General features: G+C 49.4%; 2 protein-coding genes across 8 annotated transcripts; one reads left to right on the plus strand and one right to left on the minus strand.

Moving 5' to 3' along the window:
- The first annotated feature begins 356 nt into the window (after positions 1-356).
- P2RX5 (purinergic receptor P2X 5) lies at positions 357-15,612 on the plus strand. Of its 7 annotated transcripts, none has more exons than XR_012045478.1 (13): positions 365-1,127; positions 3,496-3,646; positions 6,869-6,988; positions 7,992-8,067; positions 8,425-8,521; positions 8,924-9,004; positions 9,834-9,972; positions 10,824-10,960; positions 11,249-11,342; positions 11,863-11,928; positions 12,255-12,337; positions 12,771-14,576; positions 14,952-15,612. XR_012045478.1 is itself a non-coding variant. In XM_072881942.1 (12 exons), the coding sequence occupies exons 1-12, from the start codon at positions 991-993 to the stop codon at positions 12,844-12,846; spliced, it is 1,257 nt and encodes a 418-aa protein (XP_072738043.1). In that variant the 5' UTR covers positions 365-990; the 3' UTR covers positions 12,847-15,612. The 7 variants fall into 7 exon arrangements, 4 of the variants coding, with proteins under 4 accessions (XP_072738043.1, XP_072738044.1, XP_072738045.1 ...); XR_012045479.1 differs by having other exon boundaries at positions 12,771-14,079; XM_072881942.1 differs by having other exon boundaries at positions 12,771-15,612.
- A 444-nt stretch (positions 15,613-16,056) lies between these two features.
- On the minus strand, positions 16,057-17,170 carry EMC6 (ER membrane protein complex subunit 6). Its single transcript, XM_072881948.1, has 3 exons — positions 17,074-17,170; positions 16,920-16,986; positions 16,057-16,628 (listed from the first exon to the last, which is right to left on the minus strand). Exon 3 carries the CDS (start codon positions 16,584-16,586, stop codon positions 16,254-16,256), a length of 333 nt encoding a protein of 110 aa, XP_072738049.1. The 5' UTR covers positions 16,587-16,628; positions 16,920-16,986; positions 17,074-17,170; the 3' UTR covers positions 16,057-16,253.
- Between the last annotated feature and the right edge of the window lie 10 nt (positions 17,171-17,180).

Raw genomic sequence — 17,180 nt, forward strand, 5'->3', positions numbered from 1 at the left:
CTACGAGCAGTCCCATCCCAGAAGACATCTGGAGATCATCCAGGAGACATCTCCCATCAGTGCACGGGTACAGGATCCCCCTGGAAAGGGCACACTCCGGTTCGGATCCCAGCTTGCTGCTGGATCTCCTCTTGGTGAGGTACATTAGCTCTTTTAGCCAGGCTGCTGGCAGGTCCTGGCTTCATTTTCCACCTTGGAGCTCATTCTGTTCCCTCCTTAGCCAGGAGACAGTGTCCATCCTTCTTGGTTTAAGTAATGATCATTTCATGTCCTTGCATATGCACATGCCCCTGGGAGTCATCTCTTGCACTGTTGGCTAGTAAACAACTCTTATCTCAGTGAGGGTTAAACTATTCCTCTCCCTTTGGTATTTCATCAGACAGTATGTTCTGTATCTGTGTGTGCCTGGCTCAGCACTCACTTTGCATTTTAGCGAGACGTGACGTTGATTGATCCCTTAACCACATGCAGAATTTATTTATTAGTTTCTTAAGTTGTTGGGGTTTTTGGTGGGAAGATGTAGCAACCAGGCAGATATTTTGGATAATTGCTAAGGACCCAAGTTGTCATTGCTCATGCAAATGCTCAAGAAATGAAAAATTTAACCAGGTGCTTTGCCATCATGTAAAAGCTGAAGAAAGGCTTTAATACTTAACAGTGAGAGAGGAGAGCTCTGTCACTTTGGATTCTGTAACGTGGCTTCATGCTATAATGTGTTTCATTATAAACGTTTTGGGGGCAAAACTGAGGTGGGGGCTTCCCCAGAGGATGAATTAGCTGAAAAGCAGCTAAGGAAGGATCTCATGTTAATGCAGCTGCTGGTTTCTGACCCGAGAGCTGCTGCTGGCAAGCAGCTGACGGAAGGGAGGAGATCAGCCTCTTTCTCTGAAGTGGTTGGTGTGTCAGGTTTCCATGCAGAGCACGTGTGGATAATGCGATCTGCAAACGCTGCTGGCTGCTTCAGCCACCAGTACAGAGCGAGCTGGGAGCATGGGGCAGGTGGCTTGGAAGGGTTTATTTCTATCGCTTTTTGATTATAAAACAGAGAAATACGTCATTGCGAAGAACAAGAAGGTGGGGATTCTTTATCGAGTGGTGCAGCTCTCCATCCTGGCTTACCTGGTCGGGTAAGAATCACCCTGCGTTTCACATACTGCTGCGGTTGTGTTTGCTTGCTGTGTTGTGATCAAGATTAATGTAGAGTACTCTGCATACAGTGACAGCTTGCTATGCCTTATGATTTTAATGCAGATAGTTATGCTTGTTTATACAGTTGGATTTTGTAATGTCTACTAGATTATATCTGATTTTTCACCTGCTAGGGATCGTTAGATTCAGCTCTACCTTCCAGATTAACTTCAGGTTAAAAATAGATCAAATGGCACTATGGCTTTGTACTGCATTATTTATGCCTTTATTTCTGTATTCGGTGGGAATGGTGCCAAACCTTAACACCTGACTCATTAGAAACAATAGCATTTATGGCCACGGTTGCTGAGCCTTGGGACAAACCTGGCTTGTCTGCACAGCTGCATGACTTGCTCAACTCTAAGTGGGAGGGAACCAAGCACAAAGTGGCAGATTTCTTTGCTGGAGTGGGCTGCAGCAGCCAGAATTGTGGAGGCTGAGGCAGCGGAATGTCGGCTGCCTTGCATTTATTTCAGAGCAGGGCGAGTTGGCATGGAGATAGCTAGAGCTCCTCTCAGAAAAGGCCCAGTTCTGCAAGAGGCTGGTCACACTGACATGTAACAAACACAGCAATACTCCTTGCAGCTTGCAGGCTCAGACCTGGAATTATCCAGCTTATGTGATGCCTGTGCCATTGCTTCCTGAGTTTCTGAGGCTTTGCAGAATGTGATTCATAAGTCTTTACCCTCACTGTCTGTGCTTCTGAGTCCCTTCACCTTTCTCACACCTTGTGTTTTCACTGATTAAATATAGCAGAGTCATTTTTATGTGCTAGGTTTATTTATAGAAAGGTGTACAGTTCCAGAGCCTGCTTTAGTTAGCAGGTCAGAGATGAAGTCTCAGCAGTCTGGCATGTATTAGCTGCTAAAGGAGGAATCCTGTAGATAACATTGCCGAGGACACATCATCCGTCCAAGAGGGATATAGCATGACCAGTGACCATGAGTGTTCAGAGACTGTCTGGGCCATACTGGCTATTTTCTTCCCTAGGCATCTGTTGCCTTCCGCAAACCTTTGGCACTGTCACTGATGGTGCCTGCAGTGACTGGGGGCTTACAGCTTATCGCAGAGGTGGCTAGCGTTAGTCTGGTGTCTGACTGTTTGATTACGTACCCGTACCTGTTCAGAGGCTGGTGTGGCGGTTGTGATCATCAAACCCCTCTGGATCATTTCTTGCATGTAGCTGCCATTTCCCCCCTGATTCACTGCGGAAAATGTAAGGGTCTGCTTTTGAGCCCTCCTGGGAGAGAAAACCAGTGTTCTAGGAAAAACAGGAAAGTAGGAAACTTCACAGGGGTAGGGAATGTTATTATTCAGGTTTGTCACAAGTGGCAGGTGAAGGGCAGCATATGTCAGTGCTGCTCAGCCCCACAGACGGCTGCTTTTGCTTACTGCATGCAGTAGTGCACTCCAGGTCAGCGTACTGCAAAGGGGAGCTGTGCCAGCAATTGTAGCGTACATCCCTACCCCAGAACCTGCCCTGGCACCCTTAGCTTCTTCAAGGGTCTGGGTGATTTGTTGTCTTGGCGGGTGACTTTGGCAGTATTGTGGGGAAGCTGGAAGTGTTTCATTTAAGCCAGAGAGGTTTTCGCTCAGTGATACGGAGCTCTCGCTGCTTCCAGTGGGGAGACGTAAGCAAAGCCTTTCCCTGGACTGCTTAGCGAGGCAGCAGCTCTTCCAGATGTGCTGGTGAGAAGCCTGAAGCCCAGCACAGAGGCCACAGTGCAGGCAGGTTGTTACCATCACAATGGCTTACAAAAGATCCTGTATCCAGCTGAGAATATTCCCTACAGGTTTCTGTTAGTAATATTCAGCTCACCTGCAGGAGTTGCATCTCCCTAGACATGGTCTGTTGCTGGACTGGTAGCCCAATGGCAGGCTGCTAAAATGGGAGTGAGTCATGTATTTGTGAAACCAACCATACTCTTCACTGCAACTTGCAAAAGCTTATATTATTTTTCACCTTGAGGAAGACAGAGCCCTTCCCTCCCCCTCTTTCTGTCAAGGTTGCTGAGCATAGCACAGGACAGGGAGGCGGGAGGCTTGTTTTTTTACCCCATAACCAGTTATTACACCTTTCCCTGTGTGTGGGGTCTTGCTCCTGACTCTTCCTCCAGTGCTGTAGATAAGCACAGCTTGTGTCAAAGAGTTTATTCTACATTTATAGTAGTAGTTGCAGAGGGTTTGGTGTCATTGGCATGTTTTAATTTGCCCTTCAGTGGTGTTTGGCCTTGGTGTAAATCTTCTCTGGCTAACTTGTGCCCTGACCCCACTTGCTAATGCCACTGCCTGCTGTTTTCTTCACAGGTGGGTGTTTGTTGTCAAGAAAGGCTATCAGGACACAGACACATCCCTCCAGAGCTCTGTCATCACCAAGCTGAAAGGGGTAGCCTTCACCAACACCTCGGAGCTGGGGGAGAGGCTGTGGGATGTTGCAGACTATGTCATCCCTCCGCAGGTTGGCATCACCCCACTGCTATTGTCTCTACCGTTCAGCTAGAAAGACATCTTCCAGCATAGTTGCTGGTGGAAAGGCTGAAGTGATGTATCCGCGTCTTTCCTATGAATAAGCAGGAGGTGGGCTACAAGAAAGCAATGCTGTGCCTTCTCTTAGGTCTTTCCAGCAAATATCAAAGCAGCCTTGTCTCTCTCACAAAGGTCCATGATACTTGACAAGCAGAACTTTGTGAGCAAAAGTCCCATGGACTTCAGTGGGACTGCTCAGCTGAGCAAAGTGTCTGCTTGCCTCCGTTCCTGGGCTAGAGCAGGCATGCATGGGGCAGCCCAGAGAGGGTGGGAGATGGAAAGAAAATGTGGTGCAATTTGAGTGATGAGGGTTGCTTGAAATATGTCTGGCTAAACCTGCCTTGCTGCTTCCTTGACTTGGACAAAGTGAGATGCATAGCTGATGCTTAAGGGGAAAAGATGGCAGCAGATGTGGCACAGCACCAGGTTGGAAATTGCCCAGCTGTGCTTGCCAGTGGCTGTTCATGCTTTCCCTGCTAATGCCTACCATGTGCATGGAAAAGTGTGAGGGGAAAATCAGGGTCTTGTGCTGACAGGGGGCAGAAAGTGGTAAATTGAACAATTTACTTGTCTGTACATAAGAATAAGGCTTCATCTTCCTCCTGCTGCAGCCCATGTTTACTCAGACCTGTGGATCTGTGCTCTGCATCTCCACCAATTTTAATGCAAAGCCTCACAGCAAGCTGTGGGTCTCAGATCGACGTGTGCTGTGCAGCAGGAAGCCAGGCAGCATGCTTGCAGTGCCTCTTGTTCAAGCTGTGTGGAAGCCCTGGGACACTTAGCAGGTGGATGGTGTGCACACCCAGAAATGAAATGGTGACGGTGAGCAGTGTTTTAACTTGTCAGACATTTCTCCTGTGACTCAGGGGTCTTGTTACTGTGTGTTGGCTTATTGGGAGGCCTGGTAGTGTGTGTGCTGAGTAAAGATAGCTGTCTCTGCCTCTGGGCTGGTGTGCTCTGCGACGCAGATGCCTGGGCTATAGCATTATGAAGCCAAACATGACTGGGCAATCAGTCTACAATATTGAATCCATCACTACTGCAGTGTACATCAGCCTCCAGCAACCACGGTGATGTTAGATCCTGGGCTCACAGTGAATCTCAGCAACTTGTGTGGACTGTGAATGCAAACGTAGACATCTCATGAGCCTTCCTGCTCTGTGTGCTGATTACTGTTCATCTTCTGAATGTCTCAAGTCAGCCATGAGATGCATCCGCCATGGGTTTTTAGGAGTATCTGAATGCCTGCTACCAGTGCATTAAGTGACTTGCTCTGCTAACTACTGCGTAATCTCTCATTTCGCTTTGGACGAGAGCCCTGCGCTGTCCTGGTGGGTCTGGGTGGGCTGGTTTGTACTGGAGAGACCGGGGTAGCGGAGCAGGAGGCAGGGAGGGCTGGGAGAAACCCTGTGTCCTCTACGGAGCAGTGGGCAGCTCTCCTGAGCCCACCAGCGTGGCTGCTGACTGACATGTCCCTCCTGCTGAGGGCAGATGTACCTGTGTCCCAGGGTGCCGGTGGGTCATGGGATAAACACACCCCATGCAGAGCACAGCGAGGGAAAGAGAGCAAGCCAGGCGAGTGTGAGAGCACTGAGCTCTGCTCTCGTGGACGGAAACCTGAGGTCTCTGATTTTTATGTGCAACAGGCAGGGCTGTGTGTTGGAAGGGGTTTTCTGAGAGACTCCGGAATAAACAGCAGGCACTCAGTGTACTGAAATTCACTCTGAGGGCTGACAATGCCCTCGGACAGGGTGAACCAGTGGCACTTTGGGGTTAAGCTTAATATAGAGCAAGGATTCGTCCGGTGAATCCTTCACTAGTTGCTTTCTGGGGCTCGGTCTCTGACAAGTTTGCAGAAACATCTTGTTCCCTGTTGTGGTTCAGAGCAACGTTGTGGGGTCGGGGGTCCAGACTTTGCTCCTGATCAGGTATTTTATCACCAGGTGCTCGCTCACACAAGCAACCAGTGTTACAGGTAGCAGGGCTTGACACACTGCCAGTTCCTGTTGTGGGTGAGGATTTTTTGTCTGAGATGCTTGGGGCTGCCCTGCCTTACGCCAGGACTGTGGGCTGGCTCTAACGGTTACGCGTGCCCCCTGATGTGATGAGAGTCAGGCTCCCCAGTGCTGGGAGCTGTCAGGACATAACCCGTGTTTCTGTAGCTGCAGCCTGGTCCTGTTACTGACCCTCCTGCCTTTCTCACGTGTGCATGGTATGGAGCAGAAATGGTAGAAGCACATGGTTTATTTCGGCATTCATTTCACTGCCGAGTGGGAAACCAGCCTCCATCTGTAGTGCTGTAGTAAGCTGCTTTCTCTTCCCTCTTGCTGACTGTACAACTGTTTTCAGGCTTTTTTTCTCCTGTGGTTTCCTTTGGTGGTTGGTTGTTAAGGGGAAACTGTTCAGGGGAGAAGTTCAGTGTTTTAACTTTTTGCTGAATGTGGGGAAAGGACCAAATAGAAGCTGTAAATGTGCAAAGAAAGGAAGGCTCCAGAATGGGAGTCAGCCATGCATATTGTGGCTTTGCCTAAATACAGAAGAAACACTATACTGCCAGAAATAAGGATTTTAGGGATGAAATTGCAGTCAAGTCTCTCCTTGCATGTCTCAGACAGTCATTCCAATGGCTTGATAAAGGGATCTGTATTCTCTCTATTACAGCCATGCTAGAAGTGCTCTGTTTTGTTTTATCGCATGTCCACGGTGTTGCACTAAATCTGCTCCTGCGCTGTGCCCTGCTGCCTTGCTCCATGAGCTTGGGCTTGTAACAGCGTAGCTGGGGCGGCCAGCCTGACCCTGGCTGAGAACAAACACCCCACCCACAGCTCTGCAGTGGGATGGGGCCTTTGATCCCTGATCAGGCACGGTGTCCTTATGGAAAAGGAGGACGAGCGCTTGCCAGCGAGGCAAGACTCAGTGGTCCTGCTCACCAAATTGACACAGTCTCTGAAGCAGAACCCCTTAAGCCGTAGAGACCCACCGACCTCATCCAAACAAATATCCAGACAAAGGGCACAGTTGTATCTCAGCCTGAAAAGCATCAGGAGAGAGGGAGGTGTTACTGTTCTGCAGAGAACAGCATCCTCCTTGTAACAGGTACTTTAAGAGTAAAACAGGTTTTCTAACTCTTCCTGCCTTCCTTCGTTTATTCTAGGGTGAAAATGTCTTCTTTGTCATGACGAATCTGATTGTGACCCCAAACCAGAGGCAAGCCATGTGTGCTGAGGTAGGAAGAACTGAGCCCCTTGGCCCCCAGACCCCTACAAAACTGGGGGTAAGAACTGACAGAGGACACCTGGGGAGCAACGAGCACAGGAAGGATGAAAGGCGAACGGTCTTTCTCTGTAGTGTAATATCTCAGTTGGGAAAATCAGACTGGTTACTGCAAACCTGGAGGTTCAGCTCTCTTAATTTCCAGAGGCACTGATCATGTAGATATCTTGCTGACTTTAGTTGAAGGTGTTGGACATCTGCCCAGCTGGAGATGAGACCAGAACAGTGATTGCTCAGGGTCAGAAAAGGCCATGGGAAAACAACTTTGAGGTGACTCGGTCTAGTTACAGGTAGAGGAGACTTTCTAAGAGCCCCGTCCTGGGAAGGGCTGAACATTCAGGCTTTTGTTACCTTCAGGACATGGGAGGGTGCTTAGTACCTTCCAGAACGTGCCTCACAGGCCAGAGGCATGAGGGTATTTCTGTGTCATGTTGAAAAGTCCTCTGTGGAGACGTGGTTCAGAATGGGCTGGAGCCCGGGGGAGGAGGACGCTGGTCATCCAGGGAGTGTTGTCTCCATGTAGCAGAGATTAATTTTCCATATCACAAGCAGAGGGGTAGCCCAGGCCGAGAGCACAGCTTGCTTGTTCAGGACGCGGCTGTCCTCTAGTGGCTGCGTTAACCCGGCGTGCAGCTGAGAGAAGGGTAATTTTGAGCTCAGAGAGCTTGTAGCTTAAATCAAAGGTAGGGTTATCTCTTAAGGTGAAGTACTGTGGCCTCCTGCTTGGTTTTGGTGAGTGGTAGGTGATGTCTGGGTTTTTCTACAGCCTGTCCCTCTCTAGACTGAACGACCCCGAGAACAGGATGTCGTAGCTGAACCATGGTGTTGCTGGTGGTGTGATACTGCTGAGCTATTTCCACATGATCCGCAGTTACCACTTCAGCTGCACGTTTTCAGTGTTCACCATCCTATAGAGGATTCACCCCACATCAGCAGCACTTTCTTACCCCTCTGAGTCTCGTGTCCTGTCACAGGTCTCACTTCTGTCCTCTTCCACTTTGCAGAGTGTCAGCATTCCCGATGCCCTGTGTTACAAGGACGGGGACTGCCCGGCAGGGGAAGCAGTGGTGGCTGGCAATGGTAAGCGAAGGGTTTCTCCTCCTGTACTGTTTCTGGTAGAGGTGGGTTCCTTCAGAGGCATCAGCCTGGTTACAACCCCAGAGATCTCTGATGACAGAGAGCAGCAAGGACTTTCTTTTCTTTAATATCTTTTATTAAGATTGCCGCCTTGCTTACAGCTCTGTGGTGGCTGGGCCAAAGCACCCCAGGCTACTCAGAGAAGCAACAAGAGAGTGGTTGTTCCAGCTGAGAGGTCCTTTCACAGCAGGGAGGAGGGCTTAGGGTGGCAGTGAAAAGCATCTGATTTTCATGCGCCCTGTAGGCAAGGAGAGGAGGTGGCTGCTCTGTCTGACCTTTTCTGTGATGTCTGTGCTGCAGGGGTTAAGACTGGACGTTGTTTGAAAGACACGGACAGCATCGGAGGGACTTGTGAGATACTGGCCTGGTGCCCAGTGGAGAAAAGATCCAAGCCCAAGTACATGGCCATCCTATGCTGTTTTCAAGCTTGAGTTGCTTGGCTTGTGTGTCACTCAGGGCGGTTTCTGGGTTCCCTCTGCTTGGATGCTTGCCTGAATGTTGGCTGTTCCAGTGTAGGAGGGAGCTCTGCATGGGCCCCTGGCAGGACTGGCCCTCTGCTCCCCCCTGCTTGGCTCACTGGCTGTCCCAGGGCTGTTTCCAGCTCTCAGGGCCCCTCAACCTGCTCGCTCCTCAACAACTCCTTGCTGGCAGTGTGGGGAAAGTGGCATGGCTGGCCTAGCACCATGGGGTGAAACCTAGCTGTTTCTAAAATGGCAATTCCAGTTTAAACATGTGGGCAGGGTACGAACAGGGTATAACGAACAGGGTATAAACCAGATAACAAACCCTTCTCTTCCAGGAAACCACTTCTCGCCAGTGCAGAAAACTTCACTGTTTACATCAAGAACTCAATCCGCTTCCCCAAGTTTAAGTTTTCCAAGTAAGTGCAGGTGCTCGGAGATCCCCCTGTCCTCTCCATCACAGAACCAATAACCTTGGTTTGCTCCACTGTCCTTCTCCTGTCTGAGGGTTGGGGTGGGGAGGCGGATATTCCCCCTTCTAAGGCGCAGGCAGAGACCTTTGGCTTCAGGCTGTGCGGGAACAAGGAGATAATGAGGGCTTGGAGCTTCTCAAAGAGCAACTGGGATAAGGCTGTCCTTCACCAAATGAGGTCTGCGATGGCTCCTACAGTATGGGATGCACCAGAGCTCCTGAGGCAGATGAACCTGTCCACCAGCCAGTGCATAATCAGTGCAGAGCTGCTTCTGCTCCCAGATATTCCTCCTCTTCCATAAAAATGAAGTTGCCTGGACAAGGCTGGGAAAATGCAGGTTTAAAATATTTGTTTGCATTTGCTGCTGCGGCTCTGGCTCCAATATGAATGAAAGAAAAAAGTGTAGAAAGGAACATACTCTTGCTATTCTGTCAAGCTCAGCTAGACATTTCTAGCATCTTTATTTTTTTTCCTTGAGGAAAGTAAGTGGCCCTGCAGCACCCTGGCAACCTGCTCCATGTGAGTCCTTCCTTGAGCCCGGATTCAGCTGGCCTAGTCCCAGTCTGGCCTGGACATCTTTTTTGTGTGGGCAGACTGCTTTCCCTGGGCCAACAGTGGAGAGGCTCGCAGGGTGACAAGGCTGGTGGCAAGGTGCCATCTCTGTTGTGCACGAGGGGTGTTGGAGAAGTCTCTTGTCTCTGCAGTCTTGGTGGCATAGACTATGCAGGCAAGCAAAGAGGGAGACAAGGTGGATTTCCCTCTTCCCTACATGCAGAATGAATGTGCTGGCAACCAACAATGAGTCCTACCTGAAGAGCTGCCGCTACAGCACGGAGCATCCCTACTGCCCCATCTTCCTCCTGGGGAACATCGTCCAGTGGGCTGGGAGCGACTTCCAGGAAATGGCCTCGGAGGTAGGAGTGCCCCTCGGGCTTGTGTGGCTTCCCAGCTGGCTGTACTGCTCGCTGGGTGGCCATGAGGAGAGCCACTGGTGACTGCCCAGGGAACTGCCTCCTGTCCAGGGTGCAGTGGAGAGGTGCTGGTTCTTAAAATCATGCTGGTCCCATTTATCCTGTCCCCAGGGAATGGGAGGCAGGGCGATGTAGGTCCTCTGGAAGAGGTGGTCAGGTCAGTTATCTGTTACTCAGGGCTGCCCAAACTGCTGCTCTACCAGCAGGGTTTCTTTGTTTAATTTCAACATTACTACACCATCCATTTAAACCCAGAACTCTGGCAGGCCAGTGGGGCTCCTCTGCTCAGAGAACGCCCTGGGAGGCTTCCCCTGTGGGAAATGGACACGTTTCTGCATGGAGTCCTGGGGCTGCAGTGCCAAACAGGCTGTGACCCAGTGTGCGAAGCACAGGGGGGAAGATGGAGCCAGTCTGAGGCATGCCGGGAAGCACAGGGTGAGAAGAGTGCAGGCTTTGTGCTGGCTTCTGCACTTGTGAACTTCAACCCCACATAAAAGAGCGTCTTCTCCACTGAAGTATGTTACAGCCACTTAAATTAATGAAATCAGTGTCCTGGAATAAGAAATCTCCTCCTAGGATACCAGCTCAGGGAAAGCTAGGGTCATGTGTAGAGTAATGTGACTAATACCATAAGCATGAAATTAGCCCATCCAGAAGTGTGTGTGCTTGGGTGTGACCAGAAATGCAGCTGTTCTTGTCCCTGGGGAAAAACTTGGCCAAGGATCTGACAAATTTGAAGACAAATTAATTGAAGTAAGCTTAAAAAACTCACACTGTCTCTCTCTTTTATTAAGGGTGGTGTGATAGGAATTCAGATTGAATGGAACTGTGATCTTGATAAAGCCCCTTCTGAATGTAATCCTCACTATTCTTTTAGCCGGCTGGATAACAAGTTTGCAGAAAAGTCCATCTCTTCTGGGTACAACTTCCGGTAGGTAAAGAGGAGAATACGATGCAGTACCGCAGTCAGGCTGAGCTGGTTTGACTTGCAGGCGTTGGAGGTTGGCAGTGAAGTAGTACCAGATCGGACTGTGCCAGGCACTGCCCCAGCCAAGCATGCTGCTTCAGCGGAGGGAGGGAGGTAGGGAGGAATGCTCACAGCAAGCTAACGCTGGTTTTCATGGGGGAATAGATCTGTTTGAAGAGATAGGTGAATTCAGATGAGTTCTTGTGTGTGTGGGCAGGTTATGGAGTTAAAATCAGTATTGTTGCATTCCAGGTTTGCCAAATATTACCGGGATGCTGAGGGGGTCGACTACCGGACGCTCATTAAAGCATATGGAATCCGCTTTGATGTGATGGTGAATGGCAAGGTGAGTTCCCAGGCCAGAGTATTTCCAGTCCTGGAGAGGAAGAAGGAGGGAGGCATTTCTCAGTGGGGAGGCAGCTCTGGGATGAGAACAGCCTCTCTGGCTTGTAGGAAAGGGTTCTTGCCATTCATCCATGTGGAGCTAACCTTACATAAGAAAGGAGATGACCTGGGGTGCAGATGAGTCTGCATCTCTTCTACCTAAAACCAGGCTCATGTAAAGTCCAACAGAAGTAAATATGCACCAGAGACTTGTCTTTCATCCATACGTACTGCAGAAGAAAGAAGCCTAATCCAGGGATGACGCGAGCTCGGAAATGCAGCCATGAACAGCTGGATGAGAGACACACACAGACCTTTAGCCTCCAAGATTGTTCACTGCAAATCTTTTGTGGCTGTGCCTGCTTGTTGCTAACAAAACAGATCCACGGGCACTAGCAGCTTCCCCTGTGTAATGCCGTGCCCCTGATTTTGTTTCTTGGGTTGTTCTTTCACCGAGTACTTCATGACCTTTTTTCTTTTAGGCAGGGAAATTTAACATCATTCCCACCATTATCAATATCGGTTCGGGGCTTGCTCTCATGGGAGTGGTAAGTGAATGCATTTTCTTAAAGTAACATATTGGGACCTAGATCCATCGTTTAGCTGTTATAAGGATAAAATGGGACGGTTTGTTTATATCTTCTCTAGCAGAGTTTTTGTTACTCTGGCTGCTGAGTGAGGTGTGTGGTTGTGTCCTGTCTTAAAGGCATTTGTTCATCTACCTCGTAGTCTAAATGCCCCTAAAATTACATGGAGTATGAAGGAAAATACAGCTCCTACAAGTTATTCTTCTTTAATTAATGCTCATGGCTAATTAATCAGAATACTTCCTCTTCTGCTCTAAAGATAAAACACAAGTTCTTTCTGTTTGCAGGGAGCTTTCTTTTGTGACCTGGTGCTGCTGTATCTGATTAAAAAGAGTAACTTTTATCGAGGCAAAAAGTATGAGGAAGTAAAGTAAGTGGGCTTGGCTTTTGTGTTTAAACGTAATGGCTTTATTGTTATGACTAATAGAAGGAGATATGGGAACACAGTAAACATTAATGGCAAACAAAGGCCAATTCCAGGAAATTAAAATCCTCCAAATTAGTTTAGCCAAGTTCCTCCCTCCTTCTGTAATTCATTGCTGCAGTTTGCTGGGGAGCAAAGGAAGCTGCTGTGTCATTGTTGGACTATAAATGGCCTTGCACTGTCGGTCCGTAATGACTGTGGATGGAATTGGGGCAGCTGCAGAGCCTCATGAAACTGAGAACTGGGGCTTTATCTGTACAGAGGTGATGGCCTTTGTGGTAAGGTGTGAGAGGCCTGGCTGGGAACCTCTTGCCCACATTGCTTCCTGAACTAGAAGTAGCCTGCTTGCCTCGTCTGTCACCTTTGCTTCTTTCCTCAGGTCCAGTTCCAGGAAATCGTTATCTAGCCCTACACTGAATGGGAATCAGAGCCCTGACCAGCTCGGTGGGCTCTAGGCACAGCGATGGGTCTGCCAGCTGGACTCATGTTCCAGGAAAACCACGCAGGTGTGAAATCACACCAGGACTGGGAGGTGGCACTACCCCAGATCAGGTCTGCTGTCTATTATCGGGATTCCCAGAGGAAAAAAAGTCCTTTAAAGACCACCCTTCTGTCCCTGAGATGTTCTCTGGTATCCTGAGCTTGCAACAGTGTGCTGTCGCTATGGATTTATAAAAGAATTTTATAAAAGGAAAAAGAAGGCGCCAAATTATTGTTTTTATATCTATTGATAGATATATCTGTACCTACGTCAATAGCTCACATTATCCTGTGGCTGTGCTTTGCTTCCATGTGCGAAAGAGCCGTGATGTGAAACACTACTGGCACTTTGAAGAGGGCTGCGGCTGAGATTCAGCCTTTCTCCTGCTCCACTGGCTTGCAGCTACCGCTTCCAACTCTCGCTTGTGTTGCAAGATTAGATGTAAAAGCAGCGGGACTGCTCTTGTTGGGAAGTGCGATGAAATGCGGCATTTCAGCAGCTCTCAGAGCCCGGGGGAAAGGGGCTTGTTATCCTACGATGCCCGTGCTGACTGGGCCTGTGTCACAGTGGGGGCAATTGCTCTAATTGCTCTCTGTGTGTAACCATTAGGGCTAGAAACCATGCTCCTCCAGGAAAAGCCTTCACAACAGCTGCAACAAGGTGCTCTGCTCGTCTCAGGAACAGCAGGAGAAAGTCCTGCCGCAACTCTGAGTGGAGAATCAGTTCAGCCATTGCTGGGCTCCAGCTACCTCACCTGCGCCCCACCGTCTCCATTTGTAGTTGGCCCAGAGAACCAACATTTCAGAGCACAGAACAGTACCAGCACGCAGAGGAGTATTTTGAAGCAAGGCATGGACAGATGTTTTTGTGGTTGATAGTGGAGGGGAAAGGGGGTTAGCGCACTGGAAAGCAGCATGGCACTGGGAGTATCTGCACAGGGAGGGTCTTAGGTTCTACTTCCTTTGTTCAGTGGCTGGTTTGATTTGCTCGGGATCGTCCTTTCTGCATTACTTACCAATTGCTCATGGTAGGGAAGAGATCTGGATGGGGGACACGATGATTCTGCTGTTTTTCGTAGTACCCTGAACTGTACTGCAAACACTGACAAGGGGAGCTCTACCAGGTGAAACAGACTTTGCCAGGATCTTCGAAATATACCAACAGGAGGAAAATTTAGAAGACAGATGTCCGCTATTTCAACACTCTGGTAACTTCCAAGAACTACTAGTGCTTCTTTGTTTCTCAATAGAGAAATGTCTCATTGCAGCCCATTTTGTGAATTTATGGTCATGTGGGGATGTAACTAATCTCAGAAGAGAGAAGCGCTTATAGAATATCATTGTTTAAAGTTTGCATTTGCTTAAGCTGACAGGAGCCAACTCACTAGCTCCTGAAGACAGTACGTGCATAAATATTCCTGCCTCATTTAAAGCTTCCACACCGTGGCTTGGTACAAACCAATCAGTGTTCTGTAAATGCTGCCACATCGCCATTGATCAGGAGTCGTCATGACAAAGATGAAGTGTTTCTGTGCACTCTTTGAACATCAAGATGTAAAGGACTCCTAGCATCCTTACGTACTGCTAGGACAGCTGTACAGAGGGTGGCGTTACAGAGAGCTGTTGCGATTGAGTGTCCTGCACAAATGGAAACAGCAAGCTGCACCCACCTTTGCTTTAACTTCTTCAAGGTGGTTACTCCAAGGTACAGGTTGATTCTAAATTAAAATTCACCTTTGTTAGCAGTGGCAACCTCCAAATCCAGTCACTGATAGCAAACCCCACCCAGTCTAGTCCACTCCATCTGCTTGTGTTCAGATGCAAGTAATTATTGAGTCAAACATTTAGCTAGAAAATAGAATTAAACAGTGGACTTAAAATAATTTAGGATAAGCTGTGTACCTCTGATGCTAGAATGGCATGCAAAGCCTCCTCTCTTCATGCCAGAAGTCTCTCCCCTAGGCAAGCACGAGTCACCGTGTCTATAACTGCACTTGTCAGGCCTATTAGATTTACCATGCCAATAAAACAGCCCAGGCTTTTGACTGTCAGAGCTTAATTCTATTTGAATAATTTCTAGATGGCGAAACACATGGCGAACCCCACATGTGACATCAGGCCAAGGCACAACTCATGGAGACCAAGTACTCAAGGGCTCATAACAACATGTAAAGCTGACCGTGCTCTACCAAGACCAATGTTTCAACTTGACGAAACAACATCCTCTCATTAGATGACCAAAGCGATTTCCTGAATTTAAGTCTTCAAGGGCTTCAGGCCCCCAAAAATCCTTAGAATATTTCCCTTCTTTATAACCTCTGTTTAACACCATTGCTGTTGATAAAACATAACCAGATTCCTTCTCAGGAGCATGTTACTTTTTTTTTCCCCCCTCCTTGTATTTAATATACAGCAATAAAATTTGTCACTTTAGGGAAATGCTCTCCAAGACTCTTCTGTACAGTGTGGTTTTTAGGTTGCACACACCACCTTTTCTTTGTGATACATACTTATGCTAGGCAAGTCAATTAAACACTAAGTTTGCACAAGCAGGTCTATAGCAAAGATGTTACCTGTAGGGTGGGTGAGAAAATTGTCCTTTCTGCTCCTGTCAGACATACGGAACCACACCAATGGACTGTTCAATCATGTAAGATGCCAGCAGGCTTACAGGCATGTTCAGTACAGCCTGAGCTGGCAGGTAACAAGACATGGCACGCACTTAATTGGTTGTCTGTGTTTCATTGGACACAACGGTACTAAAAAGGAGGAAAGCATTTGACTTGTGAGAGCATTAATTCTCGACTTTTGCCTATGCCAGTGAAGAGCAGCTGTGACAATGTCATTTACTGATGGCGTGTACAGATAGCAATTGTGGAAATAACGTTTGCTCTGGCAACTCAGTTACATTTCTGTACCAAACCTTTACATACACTTAATTACATGCTACTGTGCAGTATTTCCTTGTGTCAGTGGATTATTTTTTAAGAGTGCTGTGTTACACCCTGCTTTCCTCAGTATTTGTGTGTAGGGACAGGCAGCAAATCTAGAAGGGATTGTAATTGGTGTGTCTTATCCAAAACACAAAGGATACAAGGGACTACATTAACCCACAGCTGTGCCTGCAGTTAGGGACAGGAGGTATTTCCTAACCACCAAACAAATATTCATGGGAGACATCCATGTGGTGTTTCACATTCAGTTTAATTAGAACAGTACTACCAATTCATTTGTACTTGGACATAATTTACTGACAGTATTAATAATACAAGCGATGAACAACAGTTTAAAAGGTAAGCTGGCCTAGTTGTGTAGATGACTTTTGGCAACAGTCCTCCTGCTTCATTAAAAAGCACTGCAGCTAATGTGGCTCCTAGTTGTTTTAGTAGACGTGAACCATGCCATACAGGAAAGTCCAGAACAGGACATATGTGAAGAGCCCTCCTATAAGCCCCCCCGTGAAAAGCGGCCTTCGGGATTTAAAGTACTTATTCCATCGCCGTCCGGCTTTTAACACCAAGAGCACGGAGAGGAGGACGGAAGCCAGGAAGTAGAAGATGAAGCCGTGCAGGCCGGTCAGGCCGAGGATGCCTGCCGTGGCGCCCGACAGGGCCGAGACAGACGTCCTGCAATAGTCCAGGATGGCGGCGTTCCCCCGCACCGCCGCTTCGCTGATGAACTGCGGCCCCTCGCGCTTGGCCACCACAGCGGCCATGGCTCCCAGCCGGGCTCGGGGACCTCCTCTCTCCCAACGAGACTGGGGTAAAGGAGACACACACTGTACGGGCCGGGGGGCAGACTGGCCCGGCGCAGCCCCGGTCCGTGCTGAAGAGCTGCCTCCCGCGGAGAGCAGGGCCCGCGGCACCGACCCGGCGAGGCCGCTCGGCTCCGGGGCAGCCGCTGCTGCAAGGCCGCCCTCAGGTGCGCCGTTCCGGAGCGCGGAAGGAGCTCAACGGCCTTTGGCGGCCGCGCGGAGGCCCTTCCCGGCACCGCCCGCCTGGCGCCGCGGAGCGCCCGCGGGGCCCTCCCGCCTTCCCCCGGCCCGTACCTCTCATCCACGGCGGCGCGCCGCTCCGCGGGACCCTCGGCCGGGCCCGACCGTCACGCCTCACACCCTGCCAAGGAACACCACACACAGCCCGTCACCGCGGGCCGCCCGCGGGAGCCGAGGCCGCCGCGCCTCCCCGCTGGGCCCAACCTACCGCCACAGCGGAGCCTCTCGCCTCCCCGCCGGAAGCTCCTGTCAGGCATCTTGGCGCGGGAGCCGCCGGGAAAGCGGCCTGGCTTCCGGCGCCCGCGCCTCCGCCAC

The sequence above is a fragment of the Ciconia boyciana genome, chromosome 17, assembly GCF_034638445.1.
Source record: "Ciconia boyciana chromosome 17, ASM3463844v1, whole genome shotgun sequence".
NCBI classification, from domain to species: domain Eukaryota; kingdom Metazoa; phylum Chordata; class Aves; order Ciconiiformes; family Ciconiidae; genus Ciconia; species Ciconia boyciana.

Coding starts and splice junctions, on each gene's coding strand:
- P2RX5 (XM_072881942.1), top strand. CDS start 991: ATGGGGCAGGTGGCTTGGAAGGGTTTATTTCTATCGCTTTTTGATTAT. Junction 1,128..3,495: donor ATCCTGGCTTACCTGGTCGG/GTAAGAATCACC, acceptor TTTTCTTCACAG/GTGGGTGTTTGTTGTCAAGA. Junction 9,005..9,833: donor CCCAAGTTTAAGTTTTCCAA/GTAAGTGCAGGT, acceptor CCCTACATGCAG/AATGAATGTGCTGGCAACCA.
- EMC6 (XM_072881948.1), bottom strand. CDS start 16,586: ATGGCCGCTGTGGTGGCCAAGCGCGAGGGGCCGCAGTTCATCAGCGAA.